This window comes from Dysidea avara, chromosome 1 (assembly GCF_963678975.1).
Source record: "Dysidea avara chromosome 1, odDysAvar1.4, whole genome shotgun sequence".
NCBI lineage: Eukaryota > Metazoa > Porifera > Demospongiae > Dictyoceratida > Dysideidae > Dysidea > Dysidea avara.
In genome coordinates this window covers 43,160,304-43,175,433 of record NC_089272.1, presented here as the reverse complement: position 1 = coordinate 43,175,433, position 15,130 = coordinate 43,160,304, and the positions used below count along the sequence as shown (strand labels likewise).

General features: G+C 35.7%; 2 protein-coding genes across 4 annotated transcripts in view; both read right to left on the bottom strand.

The window, feature by feature from the left end:
* Window positions 1-15,130, bottom strand: part of LOC136265055 (uncharacterized) — a 170,653-nt gene that overhangs the window by 117,541 nt on the left and 37,982 nt on the right. For 2 of the 3 annotated variants that reach the window (XM_066059845.1, XM_066059839.1), the window contains 6 exons: window positions 13,155-13,313; window positions 13,055-13,097; window positions 12,372-12,426; window positions 10,170-10,208; window positions 10,081-10,113; window positions 6,941-7,159 (listed from right to left, as the gene is read on the bottom strand). The exons of the other annotated variant lie outside the window; for it this stretch is intronic. In XM_066059845.1, coding sequence (XP_065915917.1) covers window positions 7,067-7,159; window positions 10,081-10,113; window positions 10,170-10,208; window positions 12,372-12,426; window positions 13,055-13,097; window positions 13,155-13,313 — 422 coding nt within the window. In that variant the 3' untranslated portion in view covers window positions 6,941-7,066. Of the gene's footprint in view, window positions 1-6,940; window positions 7,160-10,080; window positions 10,114-10,169; window positions 10,209-12,371; window positions 12,427-13,054; window positions 13,098-13,154; window positions 13,314-15,130 lie in introns of those variants that run through there. 3 annotated transcript variants of the gene reach the window in all.
* LOC136265046 (uncharacterized) lies at window positions 2,319-4,407 on the bottom strand. Its single transcript, XM_066059823.1, has 2 exons — window positions 4,335-4,407; window positions 2,319-3,227 (listed from the first exon to the last, which is right to left on the bottom strand). The coding sequence occupies exon 2, from the start codon at window positions 3,212-3,214 to the stop codon at window positions 2,471-2,473; it is 744 nt and encodes a 247-aa protein (XP_065915895.1). The 5' UTR covers window positions 3,215-3,227; window positions 4,335-4,407; the 3' UTR covers window positions 2,319-2,470.

Genomic DNA, 15,130 nt, shown 5'->3' with positions numbered 1-15,130 from the left:
CCAGTCATGGATTTTTTCTCCTTTCTCCACCTTTTCAAACACAACAAATTTCAACAGGCTGTAGGACCGGGTGTCGTACAGACCTTCAGTACTTGTGCTATAAGCCTTAATAAAAATAATAAAAAAAGTATTGAAAAAGTAAATCTTCTATCTATAATTATGTATTTCAAAATTGTGCGAGGGCGGGAGACAATAGTGGCATATTTTATCATAAAAAAATCATTGTAACTTTAGAACAGAATAAGCTATAGACTTTCTGTAAAAACCAACTTATTCTTTAGGGAAAATGCTTCAATTTGACACCAAGTCTGTGAATTTTGGATCATAAAAACATGAAATAGAGACAAAACTGACAGTTTTTGAACATTAAATTGCCTGTAAAGGTCACCAAAGGTCAAACCTGAGATGGCTCCCTATCAAAAAATAATCTTTGCCATACACACAAACTTTTTGCCATGTTTCATACTTTTATCCAAAAGTGCACAAAAAGGCCTTTAAAAGGCTTACAACCCTGACTAAAATTATTACTTTAAAACAGTTATTATAGCTATAAATTGTTAGGGATAGCTTATGGCAGCACATGGACAAATCTAGGAGACACTGCTGGGGGGTGAGGGGGCAGCGGCAAGAAGTTTTGTGTTTATTCCACTAGGCAGGAAAAGAATGGAACTCTGGTACACAGGTTAGCTATAGAGCTATTATACATTCTATGACTATAGCTAGTTGGATATCTTCAGAGAAAAGTTTTAAAATTAGACCTCAAATCTGATGGAATTTTGATAGTTATTTAATAAAGTATATGCTTAGAAAATGAAACCTGTTTGATAGTAACAAAATAGGCAGTATTGTCATAATTCATTCACAAATAATTATTATCAATAAATTGTATGTTTAATAAGATTTATGATTGTCCTATTAGAGTATCTCAATCCTAGCACAACCAACTAATTTATTTTGACAGTAAACAACTACTTGCAGTCGCAGTCAGTTATTATATTTGTGTAAAGTTAAAAAGTAATAAAAACTCATACAGGATTTACAGCAGTATTAGTCCCAGTTACCAAAACAGTGTACATGAACGGTGCACATAAACATCCACATTGTGATGTGTAAACATGAGTGGGAGGAAGGATGGAAAATTATAGTGTATAACTTGCCTTTGATACACCACACAAAAATATTCCTTGCTGAAAGCATATTTTCAAACTTCTCATTTCCAATTCTTCATTTGACCACTATTAGAATTCCTCAAAAGAATGTGTGTTCTACTAGAGTATTATGGCTGTTACCAGCTACACATTTACAACTAATTTTCATTACCGTTCCTTTGGTTTGACAACGCTTCACCCAAGCTTATAAAGGCCACACAATTTTTTTTTCTTTCTGTTTTTGCATAAACAATATTTACAAAATGATCACAAATATAACTTCTGTCTTCAACCATCATCATCATGTTTGTAGATACGTATACAAAATGTAGGTAAAAACAAGCCCCAAAACGAACCTAAATGTAGGTAAAAACAAGCCCCAAAACCAACCTAGGGCTGGCTTGTGAAAAAGTTTGGCCTTCAATAGCCTGGGTAAAGTCAAAAGTGGCAGCCAAGAAAAAAATAGCTATAAGTGATGCTATTTTTTAATAATACATACGTACAGCCATTATTAAATGTTATTACCATTAACATCATTTCAGCCATTTCTTGGTTGCCACCTTTAATTTTACAACTTTTTCACCAAGGCTTAATTTTATTAAAGGCTGCACCCTTTTATCACAGTTTTGTTGGATACATGCCAAAGTAACAACTATAGCATGTACAAGTTAACCTAGGTCATGAAAAACAGCTAAAAATTAAAAGTGGATCTTTTCTCAAGAGAGTTAACATTTCAGCCAACCAGATGATTAGTGGTGACAGCAAAGATGTCAACAACAGACATGCATGGTTTGGCTCCATTGGAAGTTCAGGAAAGGGCTGTAATGAACATTGTACTTTTATGGTTTTCCCATTGGAAATGTATGGCAAAAATTTTGATTGGCCATAAATATTATACCAGACGTTTGAATGAAAAGATTTTGAAACATTTTTAGCAGGTCAAGCAGTACTACAAATGAACCAAATTTTAAGATAGTGTGTAATTGCATCCATGAGTTATTAAATGTTTTTGAGAATCCAGCTCAACGCATACATACTATATAGGATGGTTTGGTATAGAGTCAACCAATTAAGGTGTTACTACGTGCATACACTATTTACAATAATACTGTAATTTACTGTTCAGCTTGTGTACTATAGTTCATTAACAAAATTAATTATGCTTGTAAATTTGAAATCTTAGTACATTCATTATAATTAAAACTTAATAAAATAATGATATGCAAAATCACACAAGATAAAAAATGTTGAAATGTCATTACAATAACCATAAACATGCACTGTTGCATGGCACCATAATAGAGGGGAAATAATTAATTGAATTACAGTCCAGAGGTATAAGATGATTTATAATTATATGATGGATTTAATTCTAATGCAACTTTCTTTGCAGCTAAATATATTTCTTTATAGTTATACGCAGGATTTGGTACTACTGGTACTAGCCATTCATCTGTAGTAGATCCTGCACTAGAGCTGGATTGACTGACATCTAATGATGATTTACAATTGTAAGATGCATTTGAGTCTGCTGCTATTGTCTGTGTTGTCAAATATGTTTCCTTAATATTACTGGCAGTGGTTGATACATGTTCTGTGATTGCCATGTTAGTGGTAGTGGAGCTAGATTGACTTTCTTCACTATCTATATTGTCATTAAATATCTGATCATTATTGCTGCAACTATTGTCACTCATTTTGTCATTCAATTCTTCATCTGATTCAGTAATGCTGTTTAGTTGCTTCTGAAGTATTTCATCATGTGTGGGAAGATCTGTGACACCACATGGTGTTGTTGGTGGATTAGCATACTGTGGGTTGCGTAAAGTAATTACTTTCTGATTTAGTTCTTGTGGCTTCTCTTCAGGGTAACGTATCTCTCCAAACATTACTTCGTCATCAGCTTCAATATTAGGGCCATCTTCAGTTTCCACATTTTTACTGCCACAACAACCTTGCCTCTTGTGTTTAACATTCTCAGTTTGTGCTAGTGCATGCGCAATTATTAATATAGTGATTATGACTACCACAATTATTGGTAACAGAATTGCAATAATCATTTCCATAAGCAAATTGGATCTAGAAGACATAGTAACAAAACAAGTATCAATTGCAAAATACTGTACACAGCTCTGTACTTTGTTTGTATAGTATATAAATAGCAAATCTAGGATTTTACAAGGTACATGGTATTAAATTATTGTAGTGGAATAAATTATGAATATCCAGTGATAAGGTACAAGTAAGTTATGACAATGCTACAGTGATCATATGTTTTGCTCTGCAATGCTTTACCACATGTACAGTTATTTAAAAGAGGAAATTTTAGAACTAGATTGAGTACAGCATCTCTGGAAGTGGGGTATAGCCACTCCCCCAGATGCTGTAATCTTGTTAATTTTATTGTCTGCAATGGAATCAATTTTTAGTTATAAAATATCTACCTTATACATTTAACTGGAGTAAATTTTGCGATATTTTTTGGGAAGCATTAATTAATAAAGTATGTTCTTATGGATTGGTACATCAAAAATGTAGCTACAGAATTTCAACTTTCAGCAGGACATTTTCACAGTGGTGATATAGCTAACAGTTCACTGAGTGTAGAACTTGAGACTGCTAAGATGAAGTCTGAGGTATAATTTCACCTCACAAGTATTTTTCATAGCTACATATATAACATTGCAGAATTTTAGTGAAATTCTTTTGAATGTTCTATTAGAGTATTTTAATAATGATAGCAAAATAATTATGAACATGGCCAGTTTTAATATAATATAGGAGCTCAACTGTTCCTTCTATCTTTCCATAACCTATGATATACTTTGCATGCACTTATAGCTCCTACTAGCAGGTGAGCCTAATTAATAGCTTTAATAGTTACCAAATTTGAACTGTAAAATACAAAAATTACTTCTATAATTATGTGATGGTATAATATATAATCACTTCAAAGTTGAACTGATCACAGACTAAAGAGTATAGTACACATCCTGTGCTGTATACATGCTTTTTATATAATTAGTTGCATCTTTCTGTTTCTGTTGATGTTTCTTACTCATATACTATAATATAACCATGTGACATGCATATAACCTTAATCATTTTACCTTGGTGCTGACTATAATATAATTATACATAAAATGTATGTACACAATGTACATAATAACTATACTTTAGTATCACTCAGCTAGTCTGTCAATCACATGAGGACAATGAAAGCTTCTAAACACAACATAATAACATGAACTGAGTTCGATATTACTATAGAAGTGTCTTAAATTGATAATTGTTGTTTACAGCGGAAGGGAAATGTACCCACCTATTATTAGAAGCCATACATGCTGAATACAGTCTTAATATGGTTACAGTTTATCCACATAAACAATAATTCTAATTTGTTTGTTGTGTATATCAGTTCCTCTATTGGCATGGTAGACTGGTAGGCCTCACTCTTGTATGTTATCTCATAGTGTGGTTCTATTCAATTTGTACTCCCCTTGTATAGGGACATGTACAGGTGCTAGCATGTGACAGGATATAATTTTATGCTAGACATTTTGCCCATACATGTACAAGTACATATTAGTCAGTGAGACAGTCACTTATAACATTTGTTATGGTTCATTAAGCATGTGTGGTTCAACAACTGCATGTTGTAGACTATATAGCAGTCCCATTGTGACCCAGTCTATGAAAAGGGGTCTTATAGCCTTTTCAATTGCATGTACTTGGCAACCTGTAACTTGACTTGTGAATGTGGTATCACCCTGAAATTTGGTCCCCTTATACCCCTAACAAAGCACTATGGCTTGGTGTAATATGAAGGTGATAGGTTGAAAACATCAGGAGTTATGATTAGTCAAACTTGACAATTTGGAAAGATACTGCACATAGATATGTTGTATATATCACCAAAACAAGTGTGACCGAGCAGTGAGTTTACAGTAACAAGAGTTAGCCCATAGGGATCAAGGATATAATAACAATACATGCCGTATATGGGAATCACTATACCTACTCACTTGGCTGTACGTAAGGATACACATAATTATTGCCTTCATATTTTAGTGGTAAATTTGGATAACATGGAAATACAGCTGTTTGCTAACAAACTTTCTGTTACTTCACTGGCCCAAAGTTTGTTAAAAGCGAACTTCCAAGTTCCTAGACATAATATGGCATGACACTTAACTATGGCTGCAAGTTTATGTTTACGAAGGGCATCTGTATACTCATGTGCAGTAGTTCTTCACAAAAAGTGAACACAAAATTATTATAGTACCATAGGTGTAGTTGGAGTCACAATATGACACCATTTTGAAACTTGATACAAACACACAGCCAGGATGTGTTCAAATTTCATAAAGACAATTATAGCTACCAGTAATCTACAGGTGTGACCTATTCAACAGTTACAGTACAAAGAGTCATATGCAAAGATCAAGAAGCACTAACTATTATCAAAATCACTTCAATAGTAAAGGTATTACTTGACTTTTGTATTTATTACATGTGTTGTTATTGATAGAGTAATGTTGCTTGTATTTGCTGTTAATACAGTTGTGTGACTACTACTATCTTGTGGAGCAACAGGCTTTTGTTGTATAGGGGAACTTACACTGTAGTTATTCCTAACAATTATTCTGTTTCTCAGAAATGTTGACTGCTCTAGATCTGTTTGGGTGTGGTTTACATATAGAGTAACAAGTACACAACAACATTAGTATTGATGTATTATGGTGACAATCATCTTGGCTCAGGCTTCATATTCACACCAATTATCCTTCTGTGTACTACTTATCTCTAATACACAGTGACACAAAATAGTCACAGGAATTCAAGCCTCAACTCAGTGTGAGAAAATTGTTTCATTTCTGACGTAAGCTATGTATCACACATACTGGGTAGGTACCCCATGGAGATCAACATGAGTGGATTATGTCGATCGTGTGCACACATCAAACAGGCTGAGCGGTATAATGTATAACTGCCAATGATGATATTCCAGCTCATGACCCCAATGTGAAGGTGCATGATATTAATAACAGTAGTGAGTGCATGATAATTCAATATGGTTGTGTCATGGGAAAGTATCCAATCCATGCAGGGTTCAACCATATTCAAGGGTAATATTTAACCCAGTAAACACATCAACACACACTGTAAACACATCAACTATGTCTGCTGCAATGTCTACTTGAAATATCACAAATTGGGATGCTTTTTGGGTGGTAAAAGCCAATCAGTCTGCAATATTGAACATAGCTAGGTGTCAGTTATGGACACCAGTAAGAGGTAGCACATCAGTTTCTACATGTTTAACACACTGAATTCAAGTGATAACAAGAAAATAATGTACCCTGTGGAAAAAGATTTGTACCATGATGAGGTCTATCAAAGGTGTTGGAACAGGCAAAAGAGTGGGAAGATCAGGGGGAGTATAGCAATGAAAGAATATACATTGGGGTTTGAAGTATGAAAAAGAGTGAACAAACATGGCTACCATTCAAGGTGTATGCCCCAGAAGCTCTGAGATATTATCTCACTATTTTTCTCAACTACTACATATAAATTGAGTTGCTACTTGCAACTATTGCTATTTTATTAAAGTGGTTGACTGCTCTGTTAGCTTATCTCTACATTTTGTTATTAATAAAAGTGGAAGAAAGACTATACAGTAGTTCCTGCTAACACCACCTGTGACATCTATACTTGTAGTAGATATACTATTTGTATATGTACAGGGGTGCATCAGTAGGTCTGCATCTTAGCACAACAATGCTATCATGTTAATTCTAAACATGGTAATTATCAAACATTGCTCTTACACATGTATGCATACAGTATAACACTTGTTTTTACAGCAATAATCATCCAGCAGTACAGATATAAATGTAGTTCAAAAAGCAGTATTGTTAGTGTTGTATTTGTGCATATGATACAAGATTATTTGGTGGAATATGTATTGGTAGGTTGTCAGACAAAGTCACTTTGACATATTTGGGTCTCTGAAAACAGTAAAAAAATACAATCAACAGAAAACATAATATTATACAAATATTAACACTACAATTATTTATTGTATAGCAGTTTCTGTAGAGTCAAATGTCATACTGTCAAACTAGTTGTTATCTATCTCAACTTTCAACTACACTAGAATATTACATAGTGATTACACATGATGCCTTGCATCGATGGGCATCCCTGATCTGCATGTGGTAAATGCAGAGCACTTGGAGATTTGAATTTAAATAACACTCCTTTGAACACACAGTGTATACGTATCTTGCAGCTCTAACTAGTATACCCACACATTACTTCACTACATTGCCTGTTGTGTTGCTAAGAGTAATTTACATACTATACGGCATTCCCCAAAGTAATTCATCCAACTACACAATGTGTTAAGAGTATGTTGTGACAAAATGCTGAGAATCACAGAGCTATAGTATAAGTTATATAGAGACTGTGTAGTAGTTATTCAATGGTTGACTCAACTGTATGAAATATGGTTAATTTTACATAAAGAATCAAATAACACTAGGTGATATACTTGTGCATAAGCCTCACACAAATAAACCTGGCAAGCGAATTGAAAGAAGAATTTGATAAAAATGTGTTCAGAACAATTTTTAAATTAAAAAAAGATAAAATAGAGAAGAACTTCATCTTGATACAAAGTTAGTGATTGTACAGCAGTAGCTACATTAGCCTTAATACTAGCTGCCAAGCAACAACTGTCATGCCACAGTAAAAAAACAACTATCATCAAATAGCTTTGGTGCCATCAACAACTGGTATAAAGTCTGATTGCTTACGATATGGACGATGTAATCAGACATACCATAACACCCATGTACATAACATGAAGTGAATATGTGCATGCATGTATCTGCCAAACAATGATTGCTAACAAGGTGGGAAAGTTTAGAATAGTTGCCTCACTGTCTGACATTGTGACAAACATAATATGCATCAGTATATACAGCCCCAAAGTTTAATTGTACTTGCTACCAATGGATCTCAGGGTGACTTGTGCATAGTGCGCCATTGCAACCCACTTGGATATGCAGTAACACCTGAACAAGTTGTTGTGTAGCATTATTTGCTATTCAGCTGCTTGTCCAGTGTTCACTACAATTGTGACTCACACTGCATTGCCATTACAACCCACATGGATATAATACCTGGACACAAATTATTGTGTAGCGTTAATTATTACTCTCAGCTGCTTGTATTCTAAAAGTTGAAGGTTTTGATTAAAATAAGAACAAAGAATTGGCTAAACAATAGTGTACATATATATCCATGTCCCCTTCCATTGCAGACATACATTTATTCACTTACTCACATAGATTCCTTGCCTCACACTAAGGCGCTCGGCAGTCATGCTACCGTGTCATTAAACAAAGGTGGTGGAATGGTGTTAAGAGTTGGAGGTGCCCAAAATTTATGCAGGTAGTGTTGGTGTGTAGGCACACCCAGTATACTAATTCTAGGGGGTCTGGGGGCAGGAAAATTTTGAAATTTAAGTGTTAGGAGATTGAATTTCAGTAGTTTTAGAAGCTAATTAAATACTACACATGCTTGACTGTTACATAAGGGTGACTGCTGTATTAAAGTATCCTGATCTTTTCTGGAAATTTTGCAGTTCATTTGATGACTATTGCACTTCAACCACCTCCTCCTACCTTCCACTTCTGTGCTTATAATGTCTAGGCAGATATGAAAGGACATACAACCGAATGACTTTCTTTTATGATTTTACATGTGTGTATGTGTGCATGCCCATATAATATCACAAAAATTCAGAATTAAAATGGATCATAGAAAAGAAAAGTAGGAGACAAGAACCTCCTACACCTGCAGATATACTAGTGAATATTTAATCCCTATTTCAATCTATACCCACGACTGAATCAGGCTCTGTAAATGTCCACTAGTATATCTGCAGGTGTAGGCCACTTCCCTTGTTTCTTTAGTTTTTTTCAGTGATCCCTAATTGAACTTAAATTTTCTAAATTTTAGTTTGTAAACTTTTTTGTAACATTATTATGACTGGTGAACCTACGCATACCGCATCAAAAGAAAGGATGGTGCAGAGTTAATGTTTTTGTCTGAACCCGCATCCCAGCTATCAATTATTGACTCGAAAGTGAAGTAGCCATTACACTTTGCCTTCAGCTATGTTCAGCCCGATACACAGCACTACAAACAAAGAACAGCAGGAGAAGCACCTCTGCAATCAATCCAGTCACCACAAAAAATATGGATGATTTGTGTACTTCAACTATCAATTACTGACTTGAAAGTGAAGTGGCCATTACACTTTGCTGTCACCTTTTTTCAACCTGTTACATGATGTTACAAATGAAGTATGACTTTGTAGTCACCATGGAAAATACAGACAATTCCTGCTTACAAATGGGAAGCCATGCATTGTGCTACTGCCTTGAACTGTCAGCAAAAAGAAATGGGACACAAAGGAGGACAAAGGTATTAGATGTTATCGAGATATGCTTGTCTGAAGACAGTTAGTCAGTCAGTAGAATATTCCAATGAATAAATTTAAAAAAAAAATTTGTAGCTTACTATTGGAAGCAAATATAGGGTTGTACTGAAGGCACTTTTGGGATTGGTTATACCTAATCAATATTGCCAAGGCACCAGGATGGTATTCTGAAGCTGGTTTTTGGTGATATTTTGGCCAGAAAAACCCAAATCTCCATGATCCCTAATATACAGTACTATTGTACTGTATGATATGTGCATGTGTGTATAATACATGTAGTGTGTACATGTCAAGAGCGTGTTTGTATACACTTTTTGTCCTATTTTCTTGTTGGTCTTGCCCATGTGAGATATGGAGCATTGGTTGCACTGTATCGCTGCTGCACAACATTCACAATTCAGGAAATAGTAAACTCACTTCATTGGCAGCAGCAACTACTGTGTCAGTATTCTAGAGAGTGAGGATTAAATGATAATTAAACCATTACTAAATAAACCACATTATACCTGCAAGCTGATAGTATCAGACTCACCACTGGGCTGTACCTGCACAATTATAGCAATGTACATGACAATGAGTGCAATACGTTGTATAGTAGAATACATGCATTAAGGCAGGCCATAGTTACATAAGAAATTTCCAATCCTGCACATTAACTAGTGATCCAATTCTATAGAGACATCCATATCTATTCCACTCTTCCAAAAAGACCATTTGAATATTACAGTATATACCACTGGTTGTTGCACTATATATGCAGGCAACAGGCTTCATCAAATATGTCAGCATAACAAAAAAGTGTAATAGGCTGGAGTACTACAACAGCATATTACTAGCATATTAGGTTGATATTTCAAACTACACTTAATTCCATGAAATTAGATTGATACTCCCTATTAGAGCAGTCACTGGAAACAACAAATTGCAATAGAGCACCTGAATGCATTGTACATAGCTCCTTAGATCAATAGAACAGTCACTTTGTGGTGAAATACTCTAATAGAGCATTCACTGATTAAAATGTTTCAAGATTATTATAAGAAATGTTGTTAACCTAGGAGCATAATGCAAGCATAATGGGGGAACACTGAAGAGAATAATAGGTGAAAATTTTGGAAAATTTCTGAAAGCATTTTGAGGACATTTGACTTAGGTGTAGACTTAGCAAGCCTTGATTTTATGTTGATAGTTATACACCTCAGTCATGATATACCACTACTTCAGTGTACAGTGCATTGTGTCACAAATGAATGTAACAAAACATACTTTCAGTTAAAAGTAGGGTTGGGCAATAATGAAGAAAGTGCACCACGAAATATATATCATGGAAGCATTTATTCTGATAATCAATATTTATCATGATATTATTTGCTCATTAGAAAAATCATGTTATATTCATTTAGTATGTACAAGGCAGTGGCGATTCTAGACCTGACCTACGGGGGGGCCCAGTAGGGAACAACATAACTATTGTTGTTTGGCTATAGTATAAAGTAGAATTTTCAGGGGGGTCTGGGGGTGCAACCCCCAGAAGCTGCAGGATTTTTGCAATTTAAAGGCTTGAAAACAGCCTAAAATTTGTTCTAAAAACATGAAAATAACAATGCCAATCTATACAGCAACTTTTCCCCAAGATTTTTTAAAAGTTATTTTTTGACAGGGGGGGGGGGGGGCCTTGGCCCCCCCTTAGAATCGCCTATGGTACAAGGTTTGCTATGGCTTGTAGCTATTGTTGTACCCATCCCATAAACAACCCCTAAGCTATAAGCACTGCATATAGCTTCATGTTAAATGTGATTTGCTGCATTTGTAAGACAGTATCATTAATGAAATTTAATTTGTAAACAGTATATGTGACTGTATTTTGGAGAAACGATCCAAATCGCACATTAGAAGTTTCGAGATAAACGATTTTAAAGAATTGAAGCCAGCATAACTCTCCAAGGATAGCAAGCACGCGTATGAAATTTACACAAAAGATGCATCAATCTGTTACCTTTCAGGCCACATCCAGTACTTGTAGCTGCTTGTAGAGTTTCCCGCCAAATAAGATAGAAAATCTGAGCAGTTGGACGAGCGGAGTAGTATCACGAGTGCTCACAAAAGGGTGGAGGGTGAGGGGTGGCGGGGAGGGCAAGAGATAGACCTCAAAATGGAGGCAGACCACGATTGGAGTCCAGACACGAGATTACAAGGCTGTGCTGGCTCCTTAGTGGCTGATATGGAGCACAATCAACAGAGAAAACGTCTGGCCAACATTATAAGGCTATCCACCAGTAAACCACTGATCCTTGCCAAGCCAGGTCCTTCACAAGGCCCGAAACCGCCATTTGAGCACTCCACACCACCCAGAAAAGACGTCTGTTAAAACCAGCCTCGAGTAGATTGAGTAACACTGAGGGTCAAAACTAGTAGTACGATAGTGTAGCTATCCACTGGTGGTGTTAGTTTGATTTTTCCTGATGTGCGATTTGGATCGGTTTTGTAAAATCTGGTCACATATCATGATGTAATAAACTTGATATATCATGATGTGTAAAAATAGCCTCGATACAGTTATTGCCATATGCTTATATCATGATAGCAATGATGTATCGTTATATTGCCTAACCCTAGAATACTGTATTATACTGATTTAATTGTAAATTGCACATACAAAAACACTATATACAACTAAACAGTAAAAAAAAACTGACTCTTCAGCTTACATTAGTGTGGGGGGCTTCTGTTACAGCAACATATTCATTTTCAGCTGTGTTGCTCCTAAGATGTATATGTATATATATATACATGTAAATATACGTATACAATAAGCATAATGTGGTCAGTATAATACCGTAGAGTTGGGTTGTTAAGCGCATGTGTCTATTAAGTGCATAGTATTTGTTAAGCGCATACAAATTTCTTGTTAATAACCATGGCTGATAAGCGCACGTGGCCCAATGTAAGGCTCAGCATGAGACAAAGCTACACACAGGAAGAAAAGCTGGAAGTACCAGAAAATTAATGTCCCCTCAAACCTTTACATCTCTATTGAGGTCTCCCTTCCCTATGTATACAGCAAATAAACCTTTTGGACTGCAATATTCTTGTTCATCACAAAGGATTTCACCCAAAAATGGAGTCAAATGTCCTTATACACTAGCTTGATGACCATGAACTACTCTATTACAACATAGTGGTTCCATTTTAAATGCATCATAAATATTACTTAGGTGAATGCTCCTAACAGATAGTACAATGTTTACAAAAGTTTTCTCCGAAAATTGTAAGTGCATGCACTTAAAAACCCGACTTTACGGCATAATGTGTGTGAGTGAAAGTTGCATACATTATATACACATGTATACAGGTGCATAGTTTGTCTAAGAATGATAAATCCTTCACTCACTTAGAAACAACACTTGTTTTAGAGTTTTGATGGAGCAAAGCCACTAAAGATAGAAATAGATATATCATTCACATCTACATAGTTTTTTTTGTTAACTTACAAAACATTCTCCTGGAATCAGGACAAGCAAAAAGCAGCAATAGAATAACTAAAATAATCAGTACTGCAACAGCCACAACTACTGGTACTCCTACACACACTCCAGGATTATCTTCACAGTAATTATCAGTAGAGGATGAAGTATACGTTCTACTCCCATCTGGCAACAATGAACAGTGCCTACTACGTATTAAGGCACCTACATATGTACTAATGCGTCTGCATTGCAGGGCCATTCCTTAACTATAAGCATTTTGCAATAACAACAAATGTGACTGGGTTTGCAAAAACAAGTCATGTAAGCACAAACCACATCTCATCACACAACAGATAGTATCTGAATTCTGTAACTTATCATTACAAAGTTACATGTAATGTTTATTGTACAGTCAAAGTATAACAGCATAGTTATGAGTCATGAAAATTGCAGGAAAATTTTATGTGCCCATCCTAAAGATTATGCAGACTTGGCCACCATAACAATTTAGTGTACAGTGAGGCTTATACAACATGATTTATGCAGTGTGTCTTGTAAACTGTGCCAGGAAATTCAGCCATGGAACTAGCACTGGTATGTATCATACAGTACGATAGTACTGTATATTAGGGACGGGGGCGATCCATGATATAGTATAACCCAAAAACCTGCCGCGATTTTTCCTCAAAATGATATGACAGTATTGGTTGGGGAAAACCAAGCCCAAAAGTGTCTTCAGACCGACCCGAAACGTTTCCGTCAAGTTGCTACAGAATTTTTAAAAAAAGTCAATGGAATTTTCTACTGCCTGCCTGCCTGACGTCTTCAGTCAAGCGTAGCGGAAAACCGGCTACAGCTACAGCCCTAATTCTTTCGCAGAAACGTTTCTAGTTCGCTTAAGAAAAAACCTTTGGTATATTGATAAACATACAATGCTTGCGCTATTGTCTTACCTTTTATCCTTCTTTACCATGGCCATCAGTCAAGGTTCTACCGCTGAGTGTTAATAGACTACAGTACGGCTTCCATACCAGTGTATATTGCATCAAACTATTCGAATACTCGTGGTTGCCGGTTGTACCAAAAACACACGCGTACGTCAGACTCGCTGTTGATATCGATCAGAGAGAGCAACTCATGGCGAACTATATAGCAATGTGTAAGTCAATAAATATAGTTTAATTAGTAACAATGTTAAACCGAGTCAGGTCATCCAGGTCCTGCTTACAGATTATTCGGGTCTGACCCTACGTGCTAAATTAAAAGTGGAATGTTACCACACGTCATAGCGTAGCTCTGCTTCTTTCGTTAGCCACGCCCACTTACGTAAATTATAGTCTGTAGACATATGGTAGCCACGTCCATTCATCAGTGTGTAGGTATGCACGAATCCACGCCCACTTACGTAAATTACTGTCTGTAGACATATGGTAGCCACGCCCATGTAGATATGCACGAATCCACATCCATTATTGTCTGCAGGCTTATGTAGAGCCACGCCCACTGATCAGTTGTTATTGTATGAGTCATAATCTAGTATAATAGTGCTGTGAGTAACTCAGCAGATATTTAGTGGTCATGAGCTTGCAAAAAAACTTCACAAACAAGTATAAGAAAAAATTGGGAATTTAAAATTAGATTAGGGACAATGTATAATGCTGCAATAAAAAGTACTGAAACAAGCTGGATCAGAGTAGTACGTAATGTCCAAATACTGTAAAACAATAAGAAGTGAATATCCCTACTGTGCATTGAGTGTGGCACAGTAGGGATATTCACTTCTTATTGTTTTACAGTATTTGCATACATATATTTACTGCAGAGCGATACCTTTTTATTGTGGATATTTTAATAGCTTAAGGATCATTTTCGTAAGAGTACACAGAGTACACTAGGGAAGGGTGGGAGGTAAATGCGCCTGTATGCTTTAAAAAAATGTTGGTTACAGTTGCACCATATTAAAGACATAATTTAGTACTAGTATTGTATACAGACATGTG

Excerpts from the sequence above, each read along its gene's own strand:
- LOC136265046 (XM_066059823.1), bottom strand. The coding sequence starts at position 3,214 with ATGGAAATGATTATTGCAATTCTGTTACCAATAATTGTGGTAGTCATA.